The sequence below is a fragment of the Nipponia nippon genome, unplaced genomic scaffold, assembly GCF_047370975.1.
Source record: "Nipponia nippon isolate SJK-2023a ecotype South Korea unplaced genomic scaffold, ASM4737097v1 scaffold_2, whole genome shotgun sequence".
NCBI lineage: Eukaryota > Metazoa > Chordata > Aves > Pelecaniformes > Threskiornithidae > Nipponia > Nipponia nippon.
Window position 1 is genome coordinate 3,746,580 of NW_028262336.1, and position 21,933 is coordinate 3,768,512.

A 21,933-nucleotide genomic window follows, 5' to 3' on the forward strand; every position below is an offset into this window, starting at 1 on the left:
TGATGGCTTTGGTAATGGGCTTGTAATGGAGACTGTGATATGGAGATTTGATACGATGCATCCCACTGGGCATCCACTGTCATAAGACCAGAAATTCCTTTTCCAGGGGTTAGGATTTCTCACTTATGACAAGCACCACTTCTCAAAGAAGTTACTGACTTCTGGTGAAAGGTTGTTTGTTTGAGTTGATTCATTTGGAATAAGAAAGGGGATGAATTGGGACTGGGGCCAGGTGTAGGCAAGACTGAGAGCCTGAACCCTTTTTTTTTTGTGCTCGATGACCTCAGGGTACACACACCAAGGGGAGAAATGAGTGAGTACAAAACACCTCTGTGGAGACCAGCCACTGGTAGGAAGAAATGCAATGTCTTAGATGAAAATAGTGTGGAGATGGATGGCCTCTTCCAAGTTCAGTTGCAACAGGCTGACAAGTTTCCCCAGCCGTTTCCTCTGTCAGGGAATCGGAGATGGCGGTCGCAGTGGAGGAATCCTCTGTTCCACAGAGCCTGGTGCAACCAAGCTGGGCGGTGAGGGTAGCAGCGTCTCCAGGGCAGATATCCAGGGGAGGAGCAAGGAACGTCAGTCTCTCCCATCTGCATGCACAGGGCAGGGCGTTCTTCAGTGCCTCTTGGCACAGACACGCAGGGGCACGGCCATCCTGCGTGTTGGGCTGGCTCTGTGTCAGCCCCGGCTGGTGGAGGCAGCCCTGTCTGCCTTGCGCTGCTCACACAGGGACTATGGCCCAGAGACCGGTTTGGCGTGTCTTGCAAGTCTTGGCTGGGCGAGAGACGCGCCCTTGGGATCTGGCACTCTTGCTGAGGTCTGGAGAGGCCTCTGAAGCGGTGGGTATGTTGGATCCATGGCGTACGTTGCTCCTCACGTTGCTGGCCTTTGGTGTCACCCCAAGGCAGGAAAATGGGGCTGCCCCAGGCCTGGGGATCATCCTGCTAATGGTTGTCACCATGCTCTGTTGCTGCATTCTTGCTTCAGCCTGACCCCATTGCCCTTCACAGCTAGGAAATGGCTCCAGCAAATTAACAGAAGAGTTGCTGGGGTCCCTTCTGCAAAGGAACCAAAATGCACAATGAAACTGAGTCCGTTGTGGTGCCTTATACACCTCCCTGAAGTAGTGGACCGCACTGGGCTGAATTACACGCTGCCCTTCGCAGGTGCCTGCTGAGGTTATATTCCAGTCTTCAACAAGAAGCTCCCTGGAAACCCTTCAGTCATGGCACCAGCTAACCTGGATCTCTGTCAGGTTGTCAGAGCCCAGCTCTAACCCTCTCCTGAGTGTATGCTGGAGATGGTGTTTGTTAGCTGGCCTTCCAAACAGCCACATGGCAGGGACCAAAACCTTGGACGTGAGCTGAGAGCAGGAGCTAACTCTGCAGTGATGCTGTCTGGTGGAGCAGTAGTGACAGCTCATGCCAAATGACTGAGGCTTCCTCATGGCAGAAGTGCCTTTAGCATGTCCCTCTCTCCTGACCATGGTGTTCCTGGTGCACTTCTCTATCACCCAGTGAAACCAGTTCAGGGAGCCAGAGCAAATGGTCTACAGAAGATGTGGTTTGTGGGCAGAAGTGATGTAAGACTTTCTCCTCTTTAATTTGCATGTGCATCAAGGTGGTCGAAAAGGTGTGGATGGGTGAGGGCTGTTTCTATGTACGCCTCTCATATTGTAATCTTTCACCAATTGTTTCTAAATCTCGGCTATTCTTCTGGGTCTTAAAGGCTGTGCTGAGTTCCTGGGACTAATTAATGTTAGGTGGCCCTGTAGCTACGATGCTCCGATCTCCTTCTATCACCTTCTATTCTGGGCAGTTGTTCAAAGCAGTGCAAAATTGGACGCAAGAGCACTGCCGTGCTCCTGGTGTCTGTTTCACTTCATGCGAGCTTCAAACAGAACAAGCCAACAGCCAGAAGAGCTGCTCCAGGCCTGCCACGGCAAGGAGATTCATTCTGATTATTTAGCAGGAGCACTAACATGAAATCAAGAGGGTCTTACTCTGAAAGTGTCTTGTAGGTAGGACTAGTGAGTTTCCCATTGGAGCGTTGGCCAAGAATGACTCCTTCCTGAGTCACTCCTTCCTGTGTGGGAAACCACACAGTTTCCCCTTGATAAGGAAAAATAATACCTCTCATCTTTAATATGAAGTTCTCAGGACACTTTAATATAAAACACAAATGAATCATCCCAATACTCCGGTTGTAGGAAGAGTGATATTATCTTCTTCTTTCATACAGATCTGAACCCTGAGATTAAATGACTTGCCCGTCTCACTTTCAGAGCTGGGTACAGAATCCATAAGAAGTCCCAATCCAGGTTTTTTAACTGAGAGGTCTTGATGTAACCAGTCACCCTTGCACTCGCCGATCTGCTCACACCTCTTTTCCTTGACATCCTGTGCCTAATGCGGGAAGTACAAAATCCATCCAGGTTTATGGTGGAAGTATCATCCGTGAGCAGAGCGCAGCAATAGGTTTAGGGCTCCTTTCTGGTTTTCGGTATGCCTGCGTGCTCCAAAGGCAGTGCTAGGCACAAGCAGCAGGCAGCTTGTAAGAGATGTCTGTGTTGCCGGGGAGGGTGAGGTTCCAGGGCAGGCACAACATTGTCCTGCTGTGGGAAAAGCACAGGGAAGTCAGGCTGTGCGTTAACAGGCGGAGGTTGCTATCCTAACGCAGAGGCAAGCAAGCTACAGGTGGACCTTGTGCTGCTTTGCAAGGGTATGATGAACAGGGTGCTATGCCCTGGCTGGGATGAATTGGCTGGAGGGGTGCATACGGGGTTGTGTCCTTTACATTTCCACTGCCTCCTCCTAGCAGTACCACTGTTGCTCTGAGTGCTCCCAGTTTAGAGGTAACAGCGTAGTTGCAAACCTGTGCGACACTACAGCTTTCTACCTGAACCACAGCCAAGTCCAGTGCTTGCAGGGGTGCAGGTTAGCACGCCTTTAAGGCAATGTGCCACGCTGTCCCATTCATAAGTGATAAAAAGCCATGCATCTGCACATCCATCACAACTTTGGAGTGCTTTGCTCTGCAAAGCATGCTACTACGCAATACTCCTTATGATGAAGGGAGTGCCTGGTATTTACATAGGAACGCCTCTTTTTTTCCTTGTCTGGGCGTGCTAGATACATTTTTACTGCCTTGTGCTTGAGTCTCCTTACTGCCCATCAGAACAGAATTTGGATGTGAGCCCAATCTCCCTTCTGCTTCTGGTTTTCCCTGCTTCGGAGTACCCACTAGCTTGCTTCAGCCTGGAGCCAGCATAAGAGTCAACTCAGAAGCAACGTGGACAGAGTTTAAGGTGTCAGTATAGACACAGCTATTTTTCCCTGCCTGCAAGAACTCTGGCAAGAATATTGTATTATGGAGAAGACCATTATCTCTCTCGGAACGAGAAGGACTTGGGTGCTTCTGCTCTGGGTAAGGTAATTATGGCTGAAGGCATACACTCTACAATGCCCGGCCCACAAAATGCCAAAGTGGTTGTCTTTAGCCTTAATGCTTCATAAACTTGTGCAGTATAAGAGGCAGAAATGTATTACTGGTCTTCTGTTGTCTCATCCTGAAAAATGTGTGTCTGTCGTATTTCAAATGGGGACCCGTTGTAAACAGGGGGAAGATGGAGAGAGCAAGCAAGGACAAAAGGAACAGATTCCAGTTAGTACAAGCTTTTGCCATGGTTTGTGACTTAGGTCACAAGGTGATGTGAGTTGCAGCTGTTCTCCTTCCATGGCACAACGCTTTTATCCTGGGGGAAGAATCACAGAAAACTCCTAGAAAACCACCTTGGAAGTTTTTCTCTCGGGTAGAAAATGATTTACATAGGGACACAGAGGGGATGGGAGAGACCTTTTTACATGTTTATCTAAACAGGAGAGAGAATGCACTGTTTCAAACCACAGGCTGCATCCACAGGCTCAGTGGATCCCCATAAGATATTCCTGTGACTTACTTGCTATCAAGAGGCAGCGGGGCTGCACAGAACTTGCCGACAATGGATGACTCATCCTTCCTCCAAAAGTGATTCTTGGAGAGATACTTCAGTGTCACGCTGTTTATCTGGCAGAGGGGAACTCTGTGGGCCAGCAGCTGTTTGCCCACCTCCTGGTGCTTAGGTCTGCAAGGCAGGGTGAGAGATGTGAGGGAGAACGTTCAATCAACCTGCAGATGCAGGCTGTATGCAGATGTGTTGAAACACTGGAGGAACCTGGGGTATTATCGTGAAGCCCTCACATGCTAAAATGGAGTGAGAAGACTCATCTGTCAAAACAGGACATTGCATGAGAGTCTTATTGACTGTCTCTCCATGTTTTATCTCTAAAGTCAGGAAAATCTCTGTGCAAATATCCTTCCTTCCATCACACAACTACAACAACTCTTCTTGCTATTGCATATAGATTGAAACACTTCTCAGATTGCTACAGATTGGTAAGTGGTAGATAAGGTCAACATCTATGAAATCACGAATGGCATGGATAGGGACCGGTTGTTCACCATTTCTTCCAGTGCAGGAACTAGGGGTCATCAAAGAAAGCTGACAGGTGGCAGGCTCAAAAAGATGGCACACTGCACAGAGTACCACTCCTTTTAAGCTGTTAAAATCCTTGCTGTGGGATGTTGTGGATGCTAGAAAGTTTACATGACTGTACAAGTCATGAGAGGGGGACTGGACAAGTTCGTGGAAGACAAAAGCACTGGGAGCTAATAGGGACAAAGATCTCACCTTTGGCTCTGAAAGTCCCTGAGATGTAATTAGTCAGACACTGGGAAACTATTTGGGGGAAGTATTGCTACAGGCTTACACTGTGTTTTTTTATACTCTTCTCTACGTATTTGCTTTTGACCACATGGAAGGTGGCATGCTTGGTTAGAGAGACATTTGTCTGTCCCCATGCTCTTACCTAGGTAACGTGAACTGAGAAATGCCAGAAGTTGGGTAAACAGTCAATGATCAGAGCCTTGTTGGTCGTGTGCTACGAAGGGGGGCTGCCCAGCCATTTTACGTAGGTGGGCCACCTCCCTTCTGTGGAGTCCATCCAGTGGGCCTTCTTATGCTTGATCTAGATCTCTAGATCAAGGGTCTAGAGAACAAGTCATATGAGGAGCGGCTGAGGGAGCTGGGCGTGCTCAGCCTGGAGAAGAGGAGGCTGAAAGGAGACCTTATTGCTCTCTACAACTGCCTGAAAGGAGGCTGTAGCCAGGTGGGGGTCTGTCTCTTCTCCCAAGTAACAAGTGATAGGATGAGAGGAAACGGCCTCAAGCTGCGCCAGGGCCGGTTTAGGTTGGATATTAGGAAAAACTTCTTCACTGAAAGGGCAGTCAGGCACTGGCACAGGCTGCCCAGGGAAGCGGTTGAGTCCCCATCCCTGGAGGTATTTAAAAGACGGGTAGACGTGGTGCTTGAGGACATGGTTTAGTGGTGGACTTGGTAGTGCTGGGTTAATGGTTGGACTCGATGATCTTAAGGGTCCTTTCCAACCTAGACAATTCTATGATTCTATGATCTACTTGGCACCTCTAAGAGCCGGAGATCATCGATTTCCTTGTGCTCATGAAGAATATGTATGTAGCTGACTCAGCGCAATCCCAGAAGCACCTGGGCGACTGCCTGATCAGAAACGTGATGGTAGGGAAAGAGGAGAGGTGACAAAAGTGTCAGGAAGCACCTACAATTCTGCTAACCAAAGTTGGTCCCGGGAGCAGGCTGAGAGCTGCACTCAGCATCCTCCTAGGCCACAGTGGCCAATCCAAACCAGTACCGCCCCTCCCTCCCTTAGACTGAAGTGGTAGATGCTGGAGGTTTTGTGTGTCTGACTATGTCTGACGGTGTCTGGCTTGAAGCTGCCAAAAATAGGAAGCATCATAAAATTGTGGTTATAAAGGTGAATAATGGCTAGCAAATGGAAAACAGAGAGGAGGCCATCTCGCTACTGCATAATGTCCATGGGCAGGATCCAGCCCTGCCCTAGGAGAGAGGAACACAGTAAGGTTAAGCAGGTTGAAGAAAGTCGTTCCTGGGACTGACATTTGGTCCAACCAAATGTCCAATGTACTTGGGCCATACATCGGATGAATGTAGGACTCTTGGCTGGCTTCAGAAGTATATTTGCTTGGATATGGGGGATGATGTCGTGTGATGTGTAAGCAATGGCAGTGCAGCTGGGAAGTGTGCTGTGTAACAAACTCCTTACCCTGCCAGCCCCATGGCAGCTATGGGGCTTGGGGACGTGTCTCTTGGGGCTCTCTGAGCAACGTGCGGGGCAACGGCAACCCGAGGAGACTGGAATTGATGTTTGGGAGAGGAGAAGAGAAGGGCAATGTGAGGCAAGACGCAACCGTGCGAGTCACTCGCGGAAGGGATGAGACTGGCTGAACACTCCCAAGTCCCTGTGCACTTCTGGGGAACTGCAGGATGACATGCATGTCAGATCACCTGAAGTCAGTCAGTGATCGATCACTGTCTGAACTGCGATGTGAGAATGGATGTTTAGATGCCTGTTCGACACGCTGAGCTTGACTGCACTGGAGGGTTGAGCTTTGCCTAGAGCGAGGAAGTTTCTTTGCTCTTTGCTACAGTGTGAATTAAAGGGATATCTTCAATTTTATACTCTCAAATCTGTAGGTTTATTGCTGTAAGCAAATTTTTCGGTTTAGCCTTATGCTTCTTAGTAAGGCACTTAAATAAAACACAGCTGCTGTTCTCCCAGGGTAAAGGTATCTCTGGATAGGTTACCCTGCTATAACTCATTAAAACTTGAGGGTACAGCAAAGCCTTGGGATTGCCTGCCTGTCTCACTTCCCCAGGCAGCCTTTCCCGCCAGTGCTTACATGCCTTTTGCTGGGCACCTATCAAACCCTGTGTCCGACACTGCAAAAGGGAGTGCTGCATTTCTTCCTGAGCAAATCACGGGTCCTGCCTTGACCTGGGTGTTAATGATTTCCTCCCTCCTGCATTTTTGGAAAAGGCAGATTTGGCTTCCAAGCCGGGGAGGGGTCGAACAGACTGAGCTCCACCAGGCTGGAGTATAAACTCCAAATTGCAGTTCCTGGCTGGAAATCTGTCACTGAGCAGCTGTGTCATGCTGGAAGCACCCTGGAGTGTGGCTTTCCCTTCCCTGGTTCTCATCTCTACCTCCTGGTGCCCAGGACTGAAGCAGCAACACAGTTAGCTTCAGGTCACAATGTTTTGGCTTAGGACTGTGTGGGAGCCAGGGCTGGAACCCCTCTGATCCCAGGAGAGCTGGCTGGGGCTCCTTAGCAGACTGTTCTCCTGTTTCCCGAGGCAGCCAGCAGCATGTGATAGACACTTGTCTACACTGTGGTTCCCAGCCCACGGCAGTGGGCAGGAGGGTGTAGGAAGAAATGAGGAAGACTTCTTTTGGGGAACTTCTCTGTGGTGGGGAGATCTCCCTGAGGCAAGAGCTGTGGAACAGGAGTCTGAGTCTGGTTCTTTAATTCAGATACAGTTTGGAGGAGAGTGGTGCTTTCAAGAGAGATCTGTCTGTCTACACGTGTGGTCTTGGTCACCTGCTCCCTGGACTTTTCCCTGCAACGGGAGCCTGAGAGCTTTGCTGCATTCCTGCAGTGGCAACAAGCTACTGAACACATTTCTGACTGTGCAGAGATGCACTTGTCTCCTCTTTGCAACTGCTGTCCTATTGGGCATCAAGAGAAATGTCTAAGCCACCAAGTCCATCAGTCTGGAACCTCTGGTGGATGGAGTCTTGCTCTAGCCCTCTCTGTCTGGTAGAGTAGAGCTAGTAACTATCTGACAGCGATTGCGGTTTGAATTGGCACCAGGCAATGATATGGTGTAGAAAAGGAACAAGCATAGCAACACAAAAATATACAAATCTGGGGATCCCAGAGTATACCTACTGCTTTGTGCACTCAGGGATGACGTGGACCTAGCCAGGGTTACCCAGTAATGGTAGCACATGCCTGATTCTTGGGAGCATTTAAGGTAAATGTGGAGGGACTCAAGAAGAAAAGTTGTGGTTCATCACACAGTGACTGCACTCAGGGAGATTAGCTATCATTGTGCCTTTCCCAGATTGGTATGAACATCCTTATGCACGGAGCTGGGATAAAATGGGCCAGAAGCATGTACTGCCACTCACATGGTGATCTTTGCTGTGTCCTCGGTGCTGTTGCTGCAGAAAGTGATCTCAATGCTGGTGACTGTGTTTCTTTTCTTCTGCAAGTGGAACTCAACCAGGCTGTGATGGACTGAGCAAGAGGCAAAGGATGTGTGAGTGAGGGCAGGTACTATCAGTTGGACCTACCCCTGCCAAAAGAAGGCCCCTAGCATTCATTCCCTGGCCCCACCAGCAGAAAGAAGATTAAAGACATAAGAAAGAAACTAGTCTCTGTGGTGTGAGAGGCCAAGTGGGCAGGTCTGCATAGTCCAGTGTAAACAGACAGGCATTTTCACTACCCTTTACTTCAGCCCTGAAGCCAGCTGGCTGTCTTAGTCCAGGGCTGTGTCCACACTAATAAACCCATTGGAAAGGGCTTTATGGGGGACATGTGCAAGGTTATTGCTCTTCAGCTGTGTGTCTCAGACCATCTGGGACACAGCAGCTGATTCTGATGGGGATGGTGGGTTGTAACTACCTGGCCTCCCTGGAGGATCTGCCTCACTTGATCAACACCCTTCCGACTCATTTTTTGTCATTGCTACTTACCACAGAATGGGGCTGAGGGACTGGTCATTAAATATACTTTCACTTCCTTGGGCAGCTTTCTCATGTTGACACCTGCCTGCTCCAGCAGGCCTGCAGGGGGAAAAAAAGCCAGTGCAGGGAAAGCCATGAATGACCCAGAACAGAAATAGAATTGGTCCTGATTCACCTCCACTCACCCCGCCCAGCTCCGCTGTCTCAGAGGACAGACCCTTTTTTGTACCAGTGCAAATCAGAGCAAGTACAGGCTTGTAGTGTCTGTTCGACAGGTTAACATTTCCTCAGAAAACCTATTCTGGCTATCCCTGGTAATCATCATCAGAGCACCTCATGGCAGCTTTGTTTCATTCCTCTGTGTTAGCAAAACGAGCGAGACTAAAAACTACCAAGTCAGGAAACTTAGTGCAGATGTAAATGACAATACAAACACAAGGTGCTGGGAAATTGAATTTCTTGGTCAAGTGAGAAGGCCACCGTAACTTGAGGCTTGCATGACTGACTAGCTGACAACGTGGCTTGGTGAGACAGGGAAGGGGTGGCTGATCTGAAAGCACCTATACCCAAAGAGACCTCTCTTTATATTCATCTGGTACCAGACCGCAAAAAGCACACTTCCTCTCCTTGTGCCACAGCCCAGTTTCAGAAGCCTGTAAGAGGCAACTGTTACGTTCTCCCAGTCCAGGGGGTTCATCTTTGGGGTGACCATGGCAGGAATTTATGAGAAGGAGGTGACACAGCAGCAGTGAGTGGTTTGTAGAAGAATGGGACTTCAGGCTTGGGCGAAAATTTCCAGCTGCTTCTCTAAACAAGACACTTTTTGAGCTAATTGCTCACTTGTGGGCAGGTGATTCTGGAGACTGACATTTGTGGGCCTTATGACATGTTTAAAGATCAGAAATGTTCAAGATGTTGGTGTTCTACCTTGGGCAATAGATGAGCTTTTAGAGTGTCTCTATAGAAACCTGAAAACGAAACAGCTTCTCACTATCCCCAAAGAGATCCAAAGCAAATCCTGCTCAGAGAAATCTGAACCGCGTACTGTGCTCTGCACTGGCACCCATCAGGAATGTATTGTCATCTGCTCCAGGAAGGTATCATGCTGGTACTGTACCTATTCTGGGACAGGAGAACAGGAAGGGGTCAACACAATCCAGGCAATGACCGTTTAAAAAATCTTGATGACTTGCGCAGGGGAACGCCATGATCGGACAGGAATGTTTCAAGGCACTGACATAGAGATGCACTGCCCTCATGTGATCACAGATCAAATATTTATAGCCTGCAAGAAACAATGCACCCAGAGAAAAGCAGCCATGAGCCTTTCTGTTGGCTTCAGCCTCTTTGCATGTTCCCAAGCAACTGAGAGTCAAGAAACACTTCTACTGATTCTGCAGCGTTCCCCTTCCCATTAATAACATTTTGCACAGCATCTCTGTGATGACAAGCCCAGATCCCACTGCAAGAGAAGTTATGCAGGAAGTTAGAAGTGTATCTCCCAGACTAACAGAGTCCCTCAGAAGAGGTGGACCACAGGGCTGCCATGTCTCCATCAGCGTACCATCGATGAGGCTCCAAGCTCTCTGCAAGGGGGTACAATAGCTTTGACTCCCACCTGCACTGTGAGCCCAGCTATGGGAAGCGAGGTACCATCAGAGTCCCCTGTAACCTGATCCTCAATGCAGCTGGTTCATCCAGAATATATTTGAATATTTATCCACACTATTTACAGTGTAAAGTCCTATTCTCAGTAGGGCAGTAATCATACAAGCTATCTCTCTAAGTATAGACACAGCTTGCAGCATGAAACCAAAAAGCAGCTTTTGCTAGTAGTACCTAAGAGTCTTCCTAGCAAAAAAGTTTTCTTTGTTGATACAAACTCTACTGATGCTAGGGTTTTGGCTCACAGAGAAGTATCACCAAAAGCACATCTCTTGACAGCGGTGCTGCCAAGACACTTGACCTGTATGTGATTTCAATTTCAGCTGCTTGTTGTACTGATGAGAGAAGATGTGGGCCACGAACGGCTGCTGCCATACGTCTTTACGAACACATGTTGTCTCACTTTGATGTCTGCCCTGTTTGTAGCAGGAGCTGGTTGCCAAACAGCGTTTTCACAGGCTGCTAAATGGCCATGAAAGCCCTTTGCTTGACCACAGAGTGTTCTCACCTGAGGAGATGAATCGGGGGCATCCTGGCTGATCTTTGCCTCCATTGACGAAATAATCAATATGGCCTACAGGAATCCGGATCCCGAAATCTGAAAGGAGGTGAAATGCCACTTCATTCTTACACTTGGCTCTTCTATAGGCTTCACCCTACATGGTGTATGACAGGCCCCAATAACTGGTTGAACATTAGTAGTGCTGGACCCAGCTCCAGCGCTGGAGACAGCAAGGACAGGTTTCCTGTTCCTATGTGCCTGCATTGTGCAGGTTTGCTGCACGGAGCAGAGGGTGCTCCGGGCCCTGCCATCAAAATGATTGGGAACTGCGGCTTAATCACCACCTCCGTGACTCACGTTCTTGATTCTGTGCAAAGGAGAACAAAACGGACCACAACCTTAATGGGGGATTATGAGGCATGATTGAGAGTTATGTTGGTAGGGATTTTTGTGATCTCCAGGTAAGAGGTGTGACTCAAAGGCACCACATTATTCTTCACCACATGTTCTGCCTACGTAGGCCCTAAGTGCTTTAGAAAAGTTACCCTGTTGTTGCACCAGCTGTTGGTTTGACTCTGTTACTTTCCACCGGCACTTGCAGTGGCACCTTTCTTACGTCAGGTGGGAAAAAGCAAAGTGAGACTAGACATGTAAATTCCTTCCAGGCGGTAAAAGCCATGCTGAGCTGGTTCTGCATAAACTCACTCTTCCGTGGCAGGGTTAAGGAAGTAATATTTGCTGGAAGATTGCCCTCTGTCTAATCTCCACCTGTCTGTTGCTTGAAGTGCTCAGGGGAGTGGATATCTGCCAATGAATCCATCATTAAAGCCTATCTAATCAAGAAATTTCCTCAGAGTGAACCTGAACTCATGGTAATCTGGCAAAAAAGGGACAATGACCTACACACTCCTTAGCAATGACGGCAGGAGGAAGAGAAGCACGGGCCGAAGAAGATGGAAGCCAGCTTACTGTCAGCATCGGTATGAATGGCTTCCACGAAGAGGGCATCCCCAGGATCCAGGCGTTCCTCAGGGCTGGCTCTGGTATACTTAGGGCCTGCGGGATCCAGGCCTGTAACAAAATCAAACGCCTCAACAACAAGTGCTCTTCAGCCCCTCTCTTTCTTATTTCTGGACCAGTTATTTTATCCAAAACTTTAAAAATGTTGCTAGGCAGAAGCGATAAATCCCAGGTTGCACTGATTATGCTCCAGAATGGCTTCTGCCTCCACTGTCTTCCACTACAGCTTCCTTACCTTGTCGTCCACTGTTCTGCTCCCCTTTAGCAGTCTTGTACCTCAAGTTTCTAGGCTGTAAAGCCATGACTGAGCTACAAATAGCTCTGACAGAGTGGGTGCAGAGTGTCTTTTGGATTTTCAGTGAAAGAGAATCAAACTCGTAACACCTTCCCTAATTGTACTGTCATCTGTACAGTTTGAGAAATGTCACTGAAGATCATCAGTTAGGTGATGAATTCAGCATCCCAGGCATTAACCAATCCAAGCATCACAAAGGTTTGATACTATCATCAAACATCCTTAAAACAAAGAGGCTTCTGAGCCCTCTCCCCACAAATAAAATCGAGTCCTTAAGCAGCCATCTACATTTTTGCCTAAAACTTGCTCCTAGAGCAACTTCTGGGGAGTCAAAGGAATACAGAAAATTATCCTTGGGAATACCAAGGAACAGGTTAAAGATCTTTTTTTTTTTTTTTTTTTTTTGTTCTGGCTGAAGTTTATCCTGTTCACTTTTCATAGAAAAGTAATCTCACAAGATTTTTTTTCACTCCCCAGGCAACAACAATAGTTTAAGAAGCAGCTCTGCTCCATGTGCCACTTTTAGCCTCAGAGCTGGCCAGTTGCACTGCCTTGGACTCAGTCCCATTAATTCCCTACGGAGAAGGCAATATCAACAATATACAAACGGACGTGTCTGCATTTGTGAGAGGGGAGGGAAGGAGGAAAAGGGAAAGAAGAAAAAAAATTCTATTCTTTCTATAAATAAAAGCTAATAGTGGGACAAGCGGTCAGAAGAATTTACTGCTTTAATTTTTCTTCAGTGTTCTTTAATCTTGACACATACAAAAAGCTGAGAGGTTCCCCACCCACTTCTACAGACCACGTTCTATTTAAAGGCTTTAAGAGATACTGAAAAGTGTTATTTGGTAGAGCTTAAAGTTCTTCGTGAGGAGGGAGAAACACCTAATATAAGCCGCAGTCAATTCTAGCACAGCTCCACGGCAAGCACGTTTCTATCCTCTGTTCCCTATGCCTACCTCCTCCAAGCACAAGCTGCATAAACTCCATTGCGATGTACATCCTCAGCGGCTAAGAAAACTATTCACTGAAGCTATACTGAATGCAATGGAATTCCTTCAGGCTTTTTCATTTCCTCTGCAAGTACTGAAACAAATTGCTCTTCAGCAATTTTGAATATGGGCTGTTCATTCCAGTTCCTGTACCATTTGCTTTCCTGCACAGGGAGATATCCACAGGAACAGGCATGGGTTAAAGAAACTCACTTCACAAAAATAAAGGCTGTGCTCTGATCTCCAAGACTCACTCGCCCCACAGCTCTTTTTAGGTGACTGAAAACACTTCAGCAAATTATGGCTCTGGGATCGCATTGCTCTGTGCATGTATGCATGCGTGTGAGGAGGCAGGAGATGAGATCAGACATATCTTGGGTCTAATTCCACCTGTCTTCAGGCTCCTAAATCTGAACTGGAACCCTCAATGCCCAGTGTGCCTATGAAATCATAGGACAATCGGGAGTGTAGAAAAAGGGTTGTCTTCTAGCAGAGTTAAAAATTAATGGAGCTTTTATTACATGTAGACAACATAAAGAGGAGGAGTCTCTGACTCTGAAGTTAATTAATCACCATGGTTTACTAGGCAAGTGCCTGCTTCTGCTCAGCTGAAGATGTTGCTGATCATAAAATCCTGGTGCAGGAGAGTGGTTACTCCAAGTCCCTCCTAATGTAAACTTGGATTCACAGCTTAAAAAAGGGCCCGGTGTTAAGCCCAGCTCCTGTTAAGAAATGCCTGTATTTCATGCAGTGTGGGTAGCTGTGACATGTGAAGGCTGAACCAATGTTTCTCTGGACTGCCCTGCTGAGTGTGCAGTGAGACCCTCCTTGAGGATACCTCTCTGAGACAGACCAGCATGGGCTGAGGCAGACTGGGAGCTGTGGTCACTCTACTGGAGCCTTTATGTTTGTTCCTTCTTGGTGGCATTTTTCCCTCCTGTCAAAATGAATTTCCATCCCTAGGATTCCCAGAACTTGACAAGACCCTCAACAACCTGATCTGACTTAGAAGGCAGGCCTGCTTTGAGGGGGGGTGGGAGGGTGGACTAGAGACCTTCCAAGGCCCCTTCTTACCTAAATCATTCTGTGACTCTATTCACACTCCATACCTAAAGGCTGACAAGGCCCTGAGTGAACCAAATGCCATGATCAGCCTCAAACCATCTTTCTCTGTAATTCCCACACTGTAACCTCTTCTTCACACCCAGGAGTCTGGCTCTCTGTGTTTAAGGTCAGCTCTGATTTGGTACAACTAGGTGGCCTTAGAGCAGTTTACTGTGAAAACAGCCGACTTGTGAGAGAGAACAGCAAGAAGACTCATCTGGGGCCTCCCAACATTGGCTTGGGCTCTTGGCTTTGGTCCTTGCCTGAGCTGTGTTGTAGGGATGCCGTGCCCAGCCCTGTGTCTTGCTGTTCCTACTTTTATCTTGCTGACTTGACTTCCTGGCTCGACCTTGGGCTTGCCTCATCACTACAGACTTGCCTGGTCATCACTGGACTGTGGATGACGCTGGTTCCTTCTCTTCTTGCTCACATACGATAGGACTGTATCCCTTGTCAGTGAAGGCCACTGCCCCTGCCTACCTTGCTGTCCCCTTGGCTCTCAGCTCACATTTTCCTGCAGAGCAGCTCACTCTTGCTGCTCCCCCACAACGACATGCATTGTGGCTTCAATTTTAAGAACCACAGAGGTAAACATGCTATAAAGTGGAAGCAAAGCATGTGGGTGTTGTGAGTTTTCATTAGACACGAGGCCTTGTATTCTTTTAAGCTGCCACCAATTTGAAGAGCGGAGCAGAGGTGGAAGGACCCTTTTGCAAATACATGCATTCTTTTGGTGGTGTGGAGGGGACTGATGGCTGGAAAGGCATTGTCAGGCTCTTCTGAAGCTAGGAAGAAGCCCATAAGCTTGGATCTAATGAGCCCTTATACAATTAAAAGACCACTATGGATGACTCCCCTTCCTTGCTCTTTCACCCTCTTCCTTGAAGAGCAGGTGAGGACTCAAGACTCAGTTTTAGGATACCTGTTATCCGTCCCAGCTGACCGCCGTGGAAGTGCCCCACCAGGCCTCCGACATGTGCACCGAGGCTTACCCCAATGATGTGGATGGATGTCCCTGAGACTCCCAGGGCCTGCAGATTGATGATAATACAAATCAATGTTTCTGTAGCAAAAAGGTGAAATACCTTGTCCCAGCCCACACAGCAGCTCTGTAACTCTTCTAATATAGGATTGCTTTTGAGGTGTATGATGGAGAACTAAATAGATGTAGGAATGATGGGTACTGCCCTTTCTGTTTTTCAGAGTCTTTCTTCAGGTCCACAGATGCAAAGGTCGGTCAGATGCTCTTGTTCATAACTACATAGCCTGTAGCTTCTCTTTCCACAGCTTGCTTCAGACTGAATTTCCCTCTCTCAGCAGAGTGACCCACGTTCACCATGTGAATAATCTTTTTCTCAGTAAAGCAGAGGAAATTTTTTTTCACTTTTATACCACCATTGTACCGATATCCTGATTACTATTTTAAGATCATATTTTCACAGGGTAAGGATTTATCCGTGGGCTAAACTGCCAAGTAGAGCATAGCCACTTAGACCTGACGTGAGATGACCCCATCCACAGGAATTCAGCTGCCTGCAGGCTGGATTGCATGATGCAGTACCATACAATGGGAGAGCATATGGTGCACGAGAGCGTGGGGGCAGGATGAAAAATCCTGACTTTGACATGTATGAGGCCATATCCTGAAGCAGTACTGAGGCTTATGAGAAAAGAATATAGTTTTCTGTGGTGTTGTGCTGCAGGAGAGGCTGGACAGAAAAAGTCCTTAAGCAGCTGGACTAGAGCTCAGCACAGAAACGGAATGAGTGGTGGGGACACTGTCCAGCTCAGTCATTTGTTCACTGTGTGACCTAATCAGCAATGAGGGGTGACAGTCCTCTCCCCCTCCTCCCCAGCCCCCATCCTTCTAATGACACAGAGGCTCCAAGGGTTGCCGTATTTCTGGATAGAAATGTGTGACTGTGCACAACGTGGTGCATACCCAGGAGCTCCCAGGCTATGCAGCCCGGGTCTGTGGTGCAAATGTTACACGGAGAGTTTATGCGTAGCTGGTTAACCCAAAGATGTACCACCCTCATTGCATAAGTGGTGTTCAGCTGTGCTGTGCACAAGCGAACTGGGACATGTGGGGATTTCCAGCTACTGGGAAGTATCTCTGAAGCCCAAAGCAAATATAAAATACCCTCAAATCGCAACCCCTCCAGCTCCCCAGACAAAATTTCCAGGCAGAAGAAGACTGTCCAGTGAAGCATGGACCTGAGAAAACCCAAGGCATCTTTCAGGTTTGTTCCAGGCTGGAGAGGCAGCTGACAAGTGGGATGTTTTTCCAGAAAATGTCAAAACTCAAGGAAAGAAAGAAGAAAAACAGTGGCATGCTCAAGCCTGGACTGAGAGAGAGGGAAGAAAGAAATCTCTTCAGTGCTACACAGCACTCACTCTGGAATAAAGAGCCTGCTTGTCCAGCTCCTGGAGACAGCAGGTTGGGATCAGTTCTCTGGATTGTTTGCATGAATGATGTTCTCTGGCCATGCTCCCCCCACTGGAAATGCACAGTGGCTTACCAGGAGCTTGCTGATGAATTGTGAGATGGAGAGGGCCAGCCATGTGGCATTTTCCACTGCGGAGGTATAGGCTCCTGTAGACCCATAAACCCAGTCTACTGCGATCACGTTCACCTGACTTGTGTGCAGTATGGCATGGACAAGCCCTTCAATCCAGGAAGGTTTGGTACCCAAAGCTCTGTGGAGTCATCAGAAACAAGTATGTTAGGTGTCTTCCAAAGCAGGGCATATGCCAATATGTTGTTCACTGGTCCTGGAGTTTCACATGTCTCAGAGGAGGCTGCCAGACAGTTACTGAAAGTTTTTTCTGGTGCCAGACACCCACACCTGGCATTTCTTTGCTGTCATGTAGTAACACTTTCCAGAATGGGCTGATTCAGAAGGGAACCAGGTATTTTAATGAATGAGAACATCTGCAGGGCTCAGGCTGAGATCTCAGTCTTGCTGTGGTGTTTCAGTTAGCCACCACAGAGCCCATCTGACCAGGAACACCCGGATCCTGCTCTGCTACCAACTGGCAGGAAGTCCTTGGTCAAATCACCTAGTCTTTCACTCCTACATTTCCTCATCTGTTGACAATTAAAAAAGAAATTCTATACCCAAGAATTCAAGGAAAACTGAGGAGTCTGTGTCCTACCCAATTCCCCTACTACCACCTGGTGGGGGCTGTGCTATGCCACATGAAGGCAACAGTTGGTTTTCTGAAAAGGCCCTGCAACAGCTTCTGTGGTTTCATCCTGGTCTTCTATGCACTTTCCATTCAGGCTTTTGCACATCAAAACAAATAATTGCTATATGGTCGCACCTGGCTGAAAAATGGCACAGTAAAATAAGCTTGCAGAATGGTGCTAGCTTTAAAAAAAACCAGCTCAAATCCCTACAATTTCAAGAATAGAAGTATAATGTGTCTGGCAGGGCTCCTAAATGGCTGACTAATCCAGGCTGTTGAGAAATCAGGACATGAGCTCCAAGGGGACAATTTAAAGGGACAAGAACCTTGAAGAAACGACTTCTAATGAGGGTTGTCAGCACCATTTTCCCTGCCTCTGGCCCCGGCCCACCAACAGTCTCCCAGAGAATTCCCAGGTCCAGTTTGGGGCTGAGCACTCCAGACTTTGTTCTTAGCAGGTGTTTTGCAATGCAGCCACTCTGCTGGGGAGACTAAGAAGGTCAAACGAGCAGGGTGTTTCTGTGCCAGCCCCACCCAGTGCTTGGGAATGCCCCAGAAGTGTTTAATTTACCAGGAAAAACTTAGTTGCAGTGCTCTTCTCTCACCTGAAGCCATGGATTATGATTTTGGTTTCCAGGCTGCTGTTGAAGCTGGAGTTCTTGATGCTATCATCAGCTAAAATCAGCTCGCCACAGCTGGGGCTTGAGGAGGTGAATAGAAGAAACTGGACCTTAAGTTTACTGCCCCGTAGGAAATTTGCTCTCTGGAAGTCAGTGCAGTGATGCCCTGAGAGTCTGCCTGTATTCCCTGCAACGAGAGGGAGTGAGTAACGCGTTTAGTCTGCGTCCGTGCAATGGGAAAAAGAAGCTCATTCTAATTAATTAGGAAAATGAAGGTAGCAATCTTGCTTCTATTGATAAAGATGAAAAGGATAGAACATAAATTAAAATCAGCCTATTCTGTAAGCTTTATTTATCTGATAAAGTTGTTTCTGTCCTTTGATGGAATTCCAGCACTGGCTGGGGAAGATAACCACGGATGTCGTGGTAGCGGTGACTTCTGAGGGTTGTTTTACTGAGACGTGAATGACATTCTGTTGTTTTTTTTTTCCAAATCGGCCACACACGCCAGTTACTAAGTACATTTATGAGCTGGCCATTAGATCTTGAAAAAAATGGTTGCCAACAGGTAGTCACCACTGAATGGGGATATTTCTGTTCAAATTCTGGTAGGCTTAATAGAAGGTACAAGTCTAATTGACAACTGTATCAAAAATCCAGAAATAAATACGAGAATGCTGATGACAGAATATGAGAATGCTGATGACAAAATGTGTCAATGATAATTTCATAATTGATTCATTTACTGCATGAAAATGCTTTAGGGGAAGGAAAAGGCAGCTACTGGAAGGCACATTGTTCTAGACATCAAAAAAAAAATCTAAAACTGGTAGCTAGTAAAAAACTGAGCAAATTTAGGCTAGAAAGCAAGCATAGAAGTTTAGGGGTATGTATGGCTAGCAGAATGTGTAGCTAGGTTACCCACAGAAGAGCTGGATTCTTCATCTTTTGTCATTTCAGAGGACTGGCTGCTATTTTGGAAGGCTAAGGTAAATTGTTGGATTTACCGAAGGACTGAAGGTGAAATTTATTAACCTGCGATGAGCAGGAAGCCAAATAATTGATTAAATGATCCCTTCTGACCTAAAAAATGTTACTTCATGAACTGGCGTAGTTGCATCCTGCTGCAACGACAATGCATGCACCTTCCCTTTCTGGACTGGAGGAAGTGAAACAGCCTTGAATCTGCATGTACAATAAAAGAAAAATAAAAAAATTAAAAAAATCAAACAACCAGCTTTGTAACTGCTGGCTGTTCCCATAGAAGATAGTTTACAGTAGCTAGGCTGAACATGGCCTAAGGGTCAGCACAAGGAAGTGAGATTCAATAGTCAGATTCCCTCCTGTGGGATGTGATTGTCCCTCACGGTTGCTTATTTTGGTCTTCCTGTGTACTGAAGGCAAGAGAGAAAGAGCTGTTCTCTGAGATCAGTTCAGAAAAACCGCAGCTCGTGAGCCAGCTTAACAAGAAAGGGCAGGTTCAGTGCGAGCACAGTGCATGTCAGAAATGGTGGAAGACGAGGGGGATCGTCGGTAAAGGTAAGGCAGGAGGTGTGCTGCTGTGAAGGTGATGTGGGACTGTAGTGACGGTCACAAAAGCAGCTTCACTGACGGTACAATTAAAGGAAGAAATGGAAGTGTGGCATCTGTTTATTTTCTCTCAGCTACTGCAGATTACACTTGCTAAGCTCTCAAAGCAGGAGGTGCCGGTGCCAGAGATCAAGCGGTCCCTTTTCCACTTCCTTACACTCCAGGATAAACCCAGATCATTCTTTTAAATCAGGTTAGTGGAATTAAATCGCTGAGACTGATTGAATCAAAGCGTGGGAGAAAAAAGGATCATTCTTGCACTACCCTTTCTCCTGGCACCTAGCTAGATTATAGCAAGGATCTCTTGACACACAGGTTGTTTAGGGAGAACCGAATTCAGATCCTTCTATGTAAAACCTTCAATCCCTTGCCAGGCACTCATATTTTTCTTACCTGTTTGCGCTGAGCTGAGCAGCAAGAGGACAGCAAGAACAACGAGCGGCTTTCTCTTTGGATCCTCAACCATCTTCCTGTTAGTCCACTACAAGTACAAGGATCGTACACGGCAAAACAGCCGTGGTGGGTTTCTCGATCAGCTTGACTCTGTTAATGATCAACCACCCTGTGCTCTTTTGGGAAAAAAGGGTAGGGGCAATCACCTCTGCTCTTATTTGACCATCAGCCAAAGTCTGTGTCAACAGAGGGCTTCGCTGACTTTTTGATTAAAAAAGATGCTGACACCCTTTTCCTCCCTACCTCTCTTTCCTTCTCACTTCAGAAATCAGCTAGTGAAACCAGTCCCAGCAAGCGCCAGAGTTACAGTGCTTTATCCTTGCCACCTAGACCTGCCTGCCAAATTCGGACTGGGGACACTGATTCGTCAGAAGGCTTCACAGTAGGTCCATGCCAGGAAGATTCATACCAGCCTTGCATCCGTGTATTTTCCTATTGCATTGCTGTCTCTTTCCTGTATTTCTGCTTTTGGTCAGATTCCTGTAACTGCCAAAGAAGGCAAAGCAACAGATTGCTTCTGAAATTGAGGGAAAGAGGCTAAAAATATAGTGTCCGTACAGTGGCCATGTTGCTGTGATACACTCAGGCTGCATGTTTCTGAGGGCAGGGACACTCTTCCATTGGAGACTGCGTTTCGGATACTACAGGAAATAAAAGGATGATGTCAGTAATGCACCAGTATCGTCAGAAAGCAAACAGATCTTGGCATACAAAAAACTTGACTGCTTTGGTGTAAACAGATGAAGAAGCATAAGCGCACAACCAAACGCGTACCTAGGAGTCCGTCACACGACATTCATGAGGTGGTGGTACCATCTCCCTGGCTGCGTTAGACTTTCAGGTAAGGGCACGCCTGTTTCTTAAGTCTCATTGGTGCGTGTTGTTGCTTCAGTCTAATCAGAAAGATGACTACCTTTCCAAAAGCATCAGACATCATCTTCCTTTACAGTTATTGGCAATAGCAGTCATTTCCTTACCCCAGTTTGCTCCAGCCAAAGGCTCTGGGGCTGTTTTAGGCAGAAGATCTTTTTTATTTCCAGGTCACTCCTGAAAGAAATATCTCTGGTTCTCACAGGGAAGTTAGGCAGCATCAGCTGCCTGGCCTGGAGGGCTGCGGAAGCCCTGCCCAATCTGCATCCTCCCAGAGATGCATAAATACAGACACATTCTGATCCTGAAATACTTGGCTCCACGATCAAGCTGGCTTATTGTCAAAGAAGTAGGTTCTTAGTGTCTCTTCAAATATGCAATTGAGTTTGTCAACCCAATCAATTTTCCAAGATTGAAAGCTGCAATACGAATAGCCAACTCCTGGCTTCCAGCTCGCTCTTCAACTTTCCAACCCCAGCACGAGACTCACGTTGATTCACAGATTGTAAGACAAAAGCCCATAGACTGCAACAGGGCAACTCCTGCTTCATTGCACCCACAAATTCCACTGATCTGGATAATCTCTCAATCAAGAAAGAAGAAAATAAACTTGTGAAATCATACCAGTAGGCAGTGACGTTTCCATACAAGCCTCCAGAGCAACAGCGTAATTGAGAAAATGACAAATTTCTTAGACTAAAACAAATCGGAGCACCTAAAGAAAACCAGCAAACACTTCTTTCCATTTTTTATTTAAAATTATGGCAATGGGCTCTACTCTTTGCAGCAGGATGCAAATGTTACTCTTTGCCAAGTTCTATGGAAGTTTTGAAATGCCACGTAATATATGGCTTCACCGGTATTACAGCCTTAGAGTAAAACAAACCTGCAGCCAAGATGTGCAGATACGATTTAGTTTTGCGCTGCAGTGTGTATTTGCAGA

At 47.1% G+C, this 21,933-nt stretch overlaps 1 protein-coding gene across 2 annotated transcripts; it reads right to left on the bottom strand.

Moving 5' to 3' along the window:
• Window positions 1–37: 37 nt before the first annotated feature.
• PLA1A (phospholipase A1 member A) lies at window positions 38–20,950 on the bottom strand. 2 transcript variants are annotated; one of them, XM_087757723.1, is made up of 13 exons: window positions 20,061–20,950; window positions 18,063–18,264; window positions 16,788–16,965; window positions 15,190–15,296; window positions 13,257–13,343; window positions 12,259–12,272; window positions 11,824–11,925; window positions 10,861–10,950; window positions 9,805–9,972; window positions 8,697–8,786; window positions 8,130–8,238; window positions 3,962–4,126; window positions 38–2,617 (listed from the first exon to the last, which is right to left on the bottom strand). In XM_087757723.1, exons 1-13 carry the CDS (start codon window positions 20,131–20,133, stop codon window positions 2,533–2,535), a joined length of 1,470 nt encoding a protein of 489 aa, XP_087613849.1. In that variant the 5' UTR covers window positions 20,134–20,950; the 3' UTR covers window positions 38–2,532. The 2 variants fall into 2 exon arrangements, with proteins under 2 accessions (XP_087613849.1, XP_009458804.1); XM_009460529.2 differs by lacking the exons at window positions 12,259–12,272; window positions 13,257–13,343 and having other exon boundaries at window positions 15,188–15,296.
• Between the last annotated feature and the right edge of the window lie 983 nt (window positions 20,951–21,933).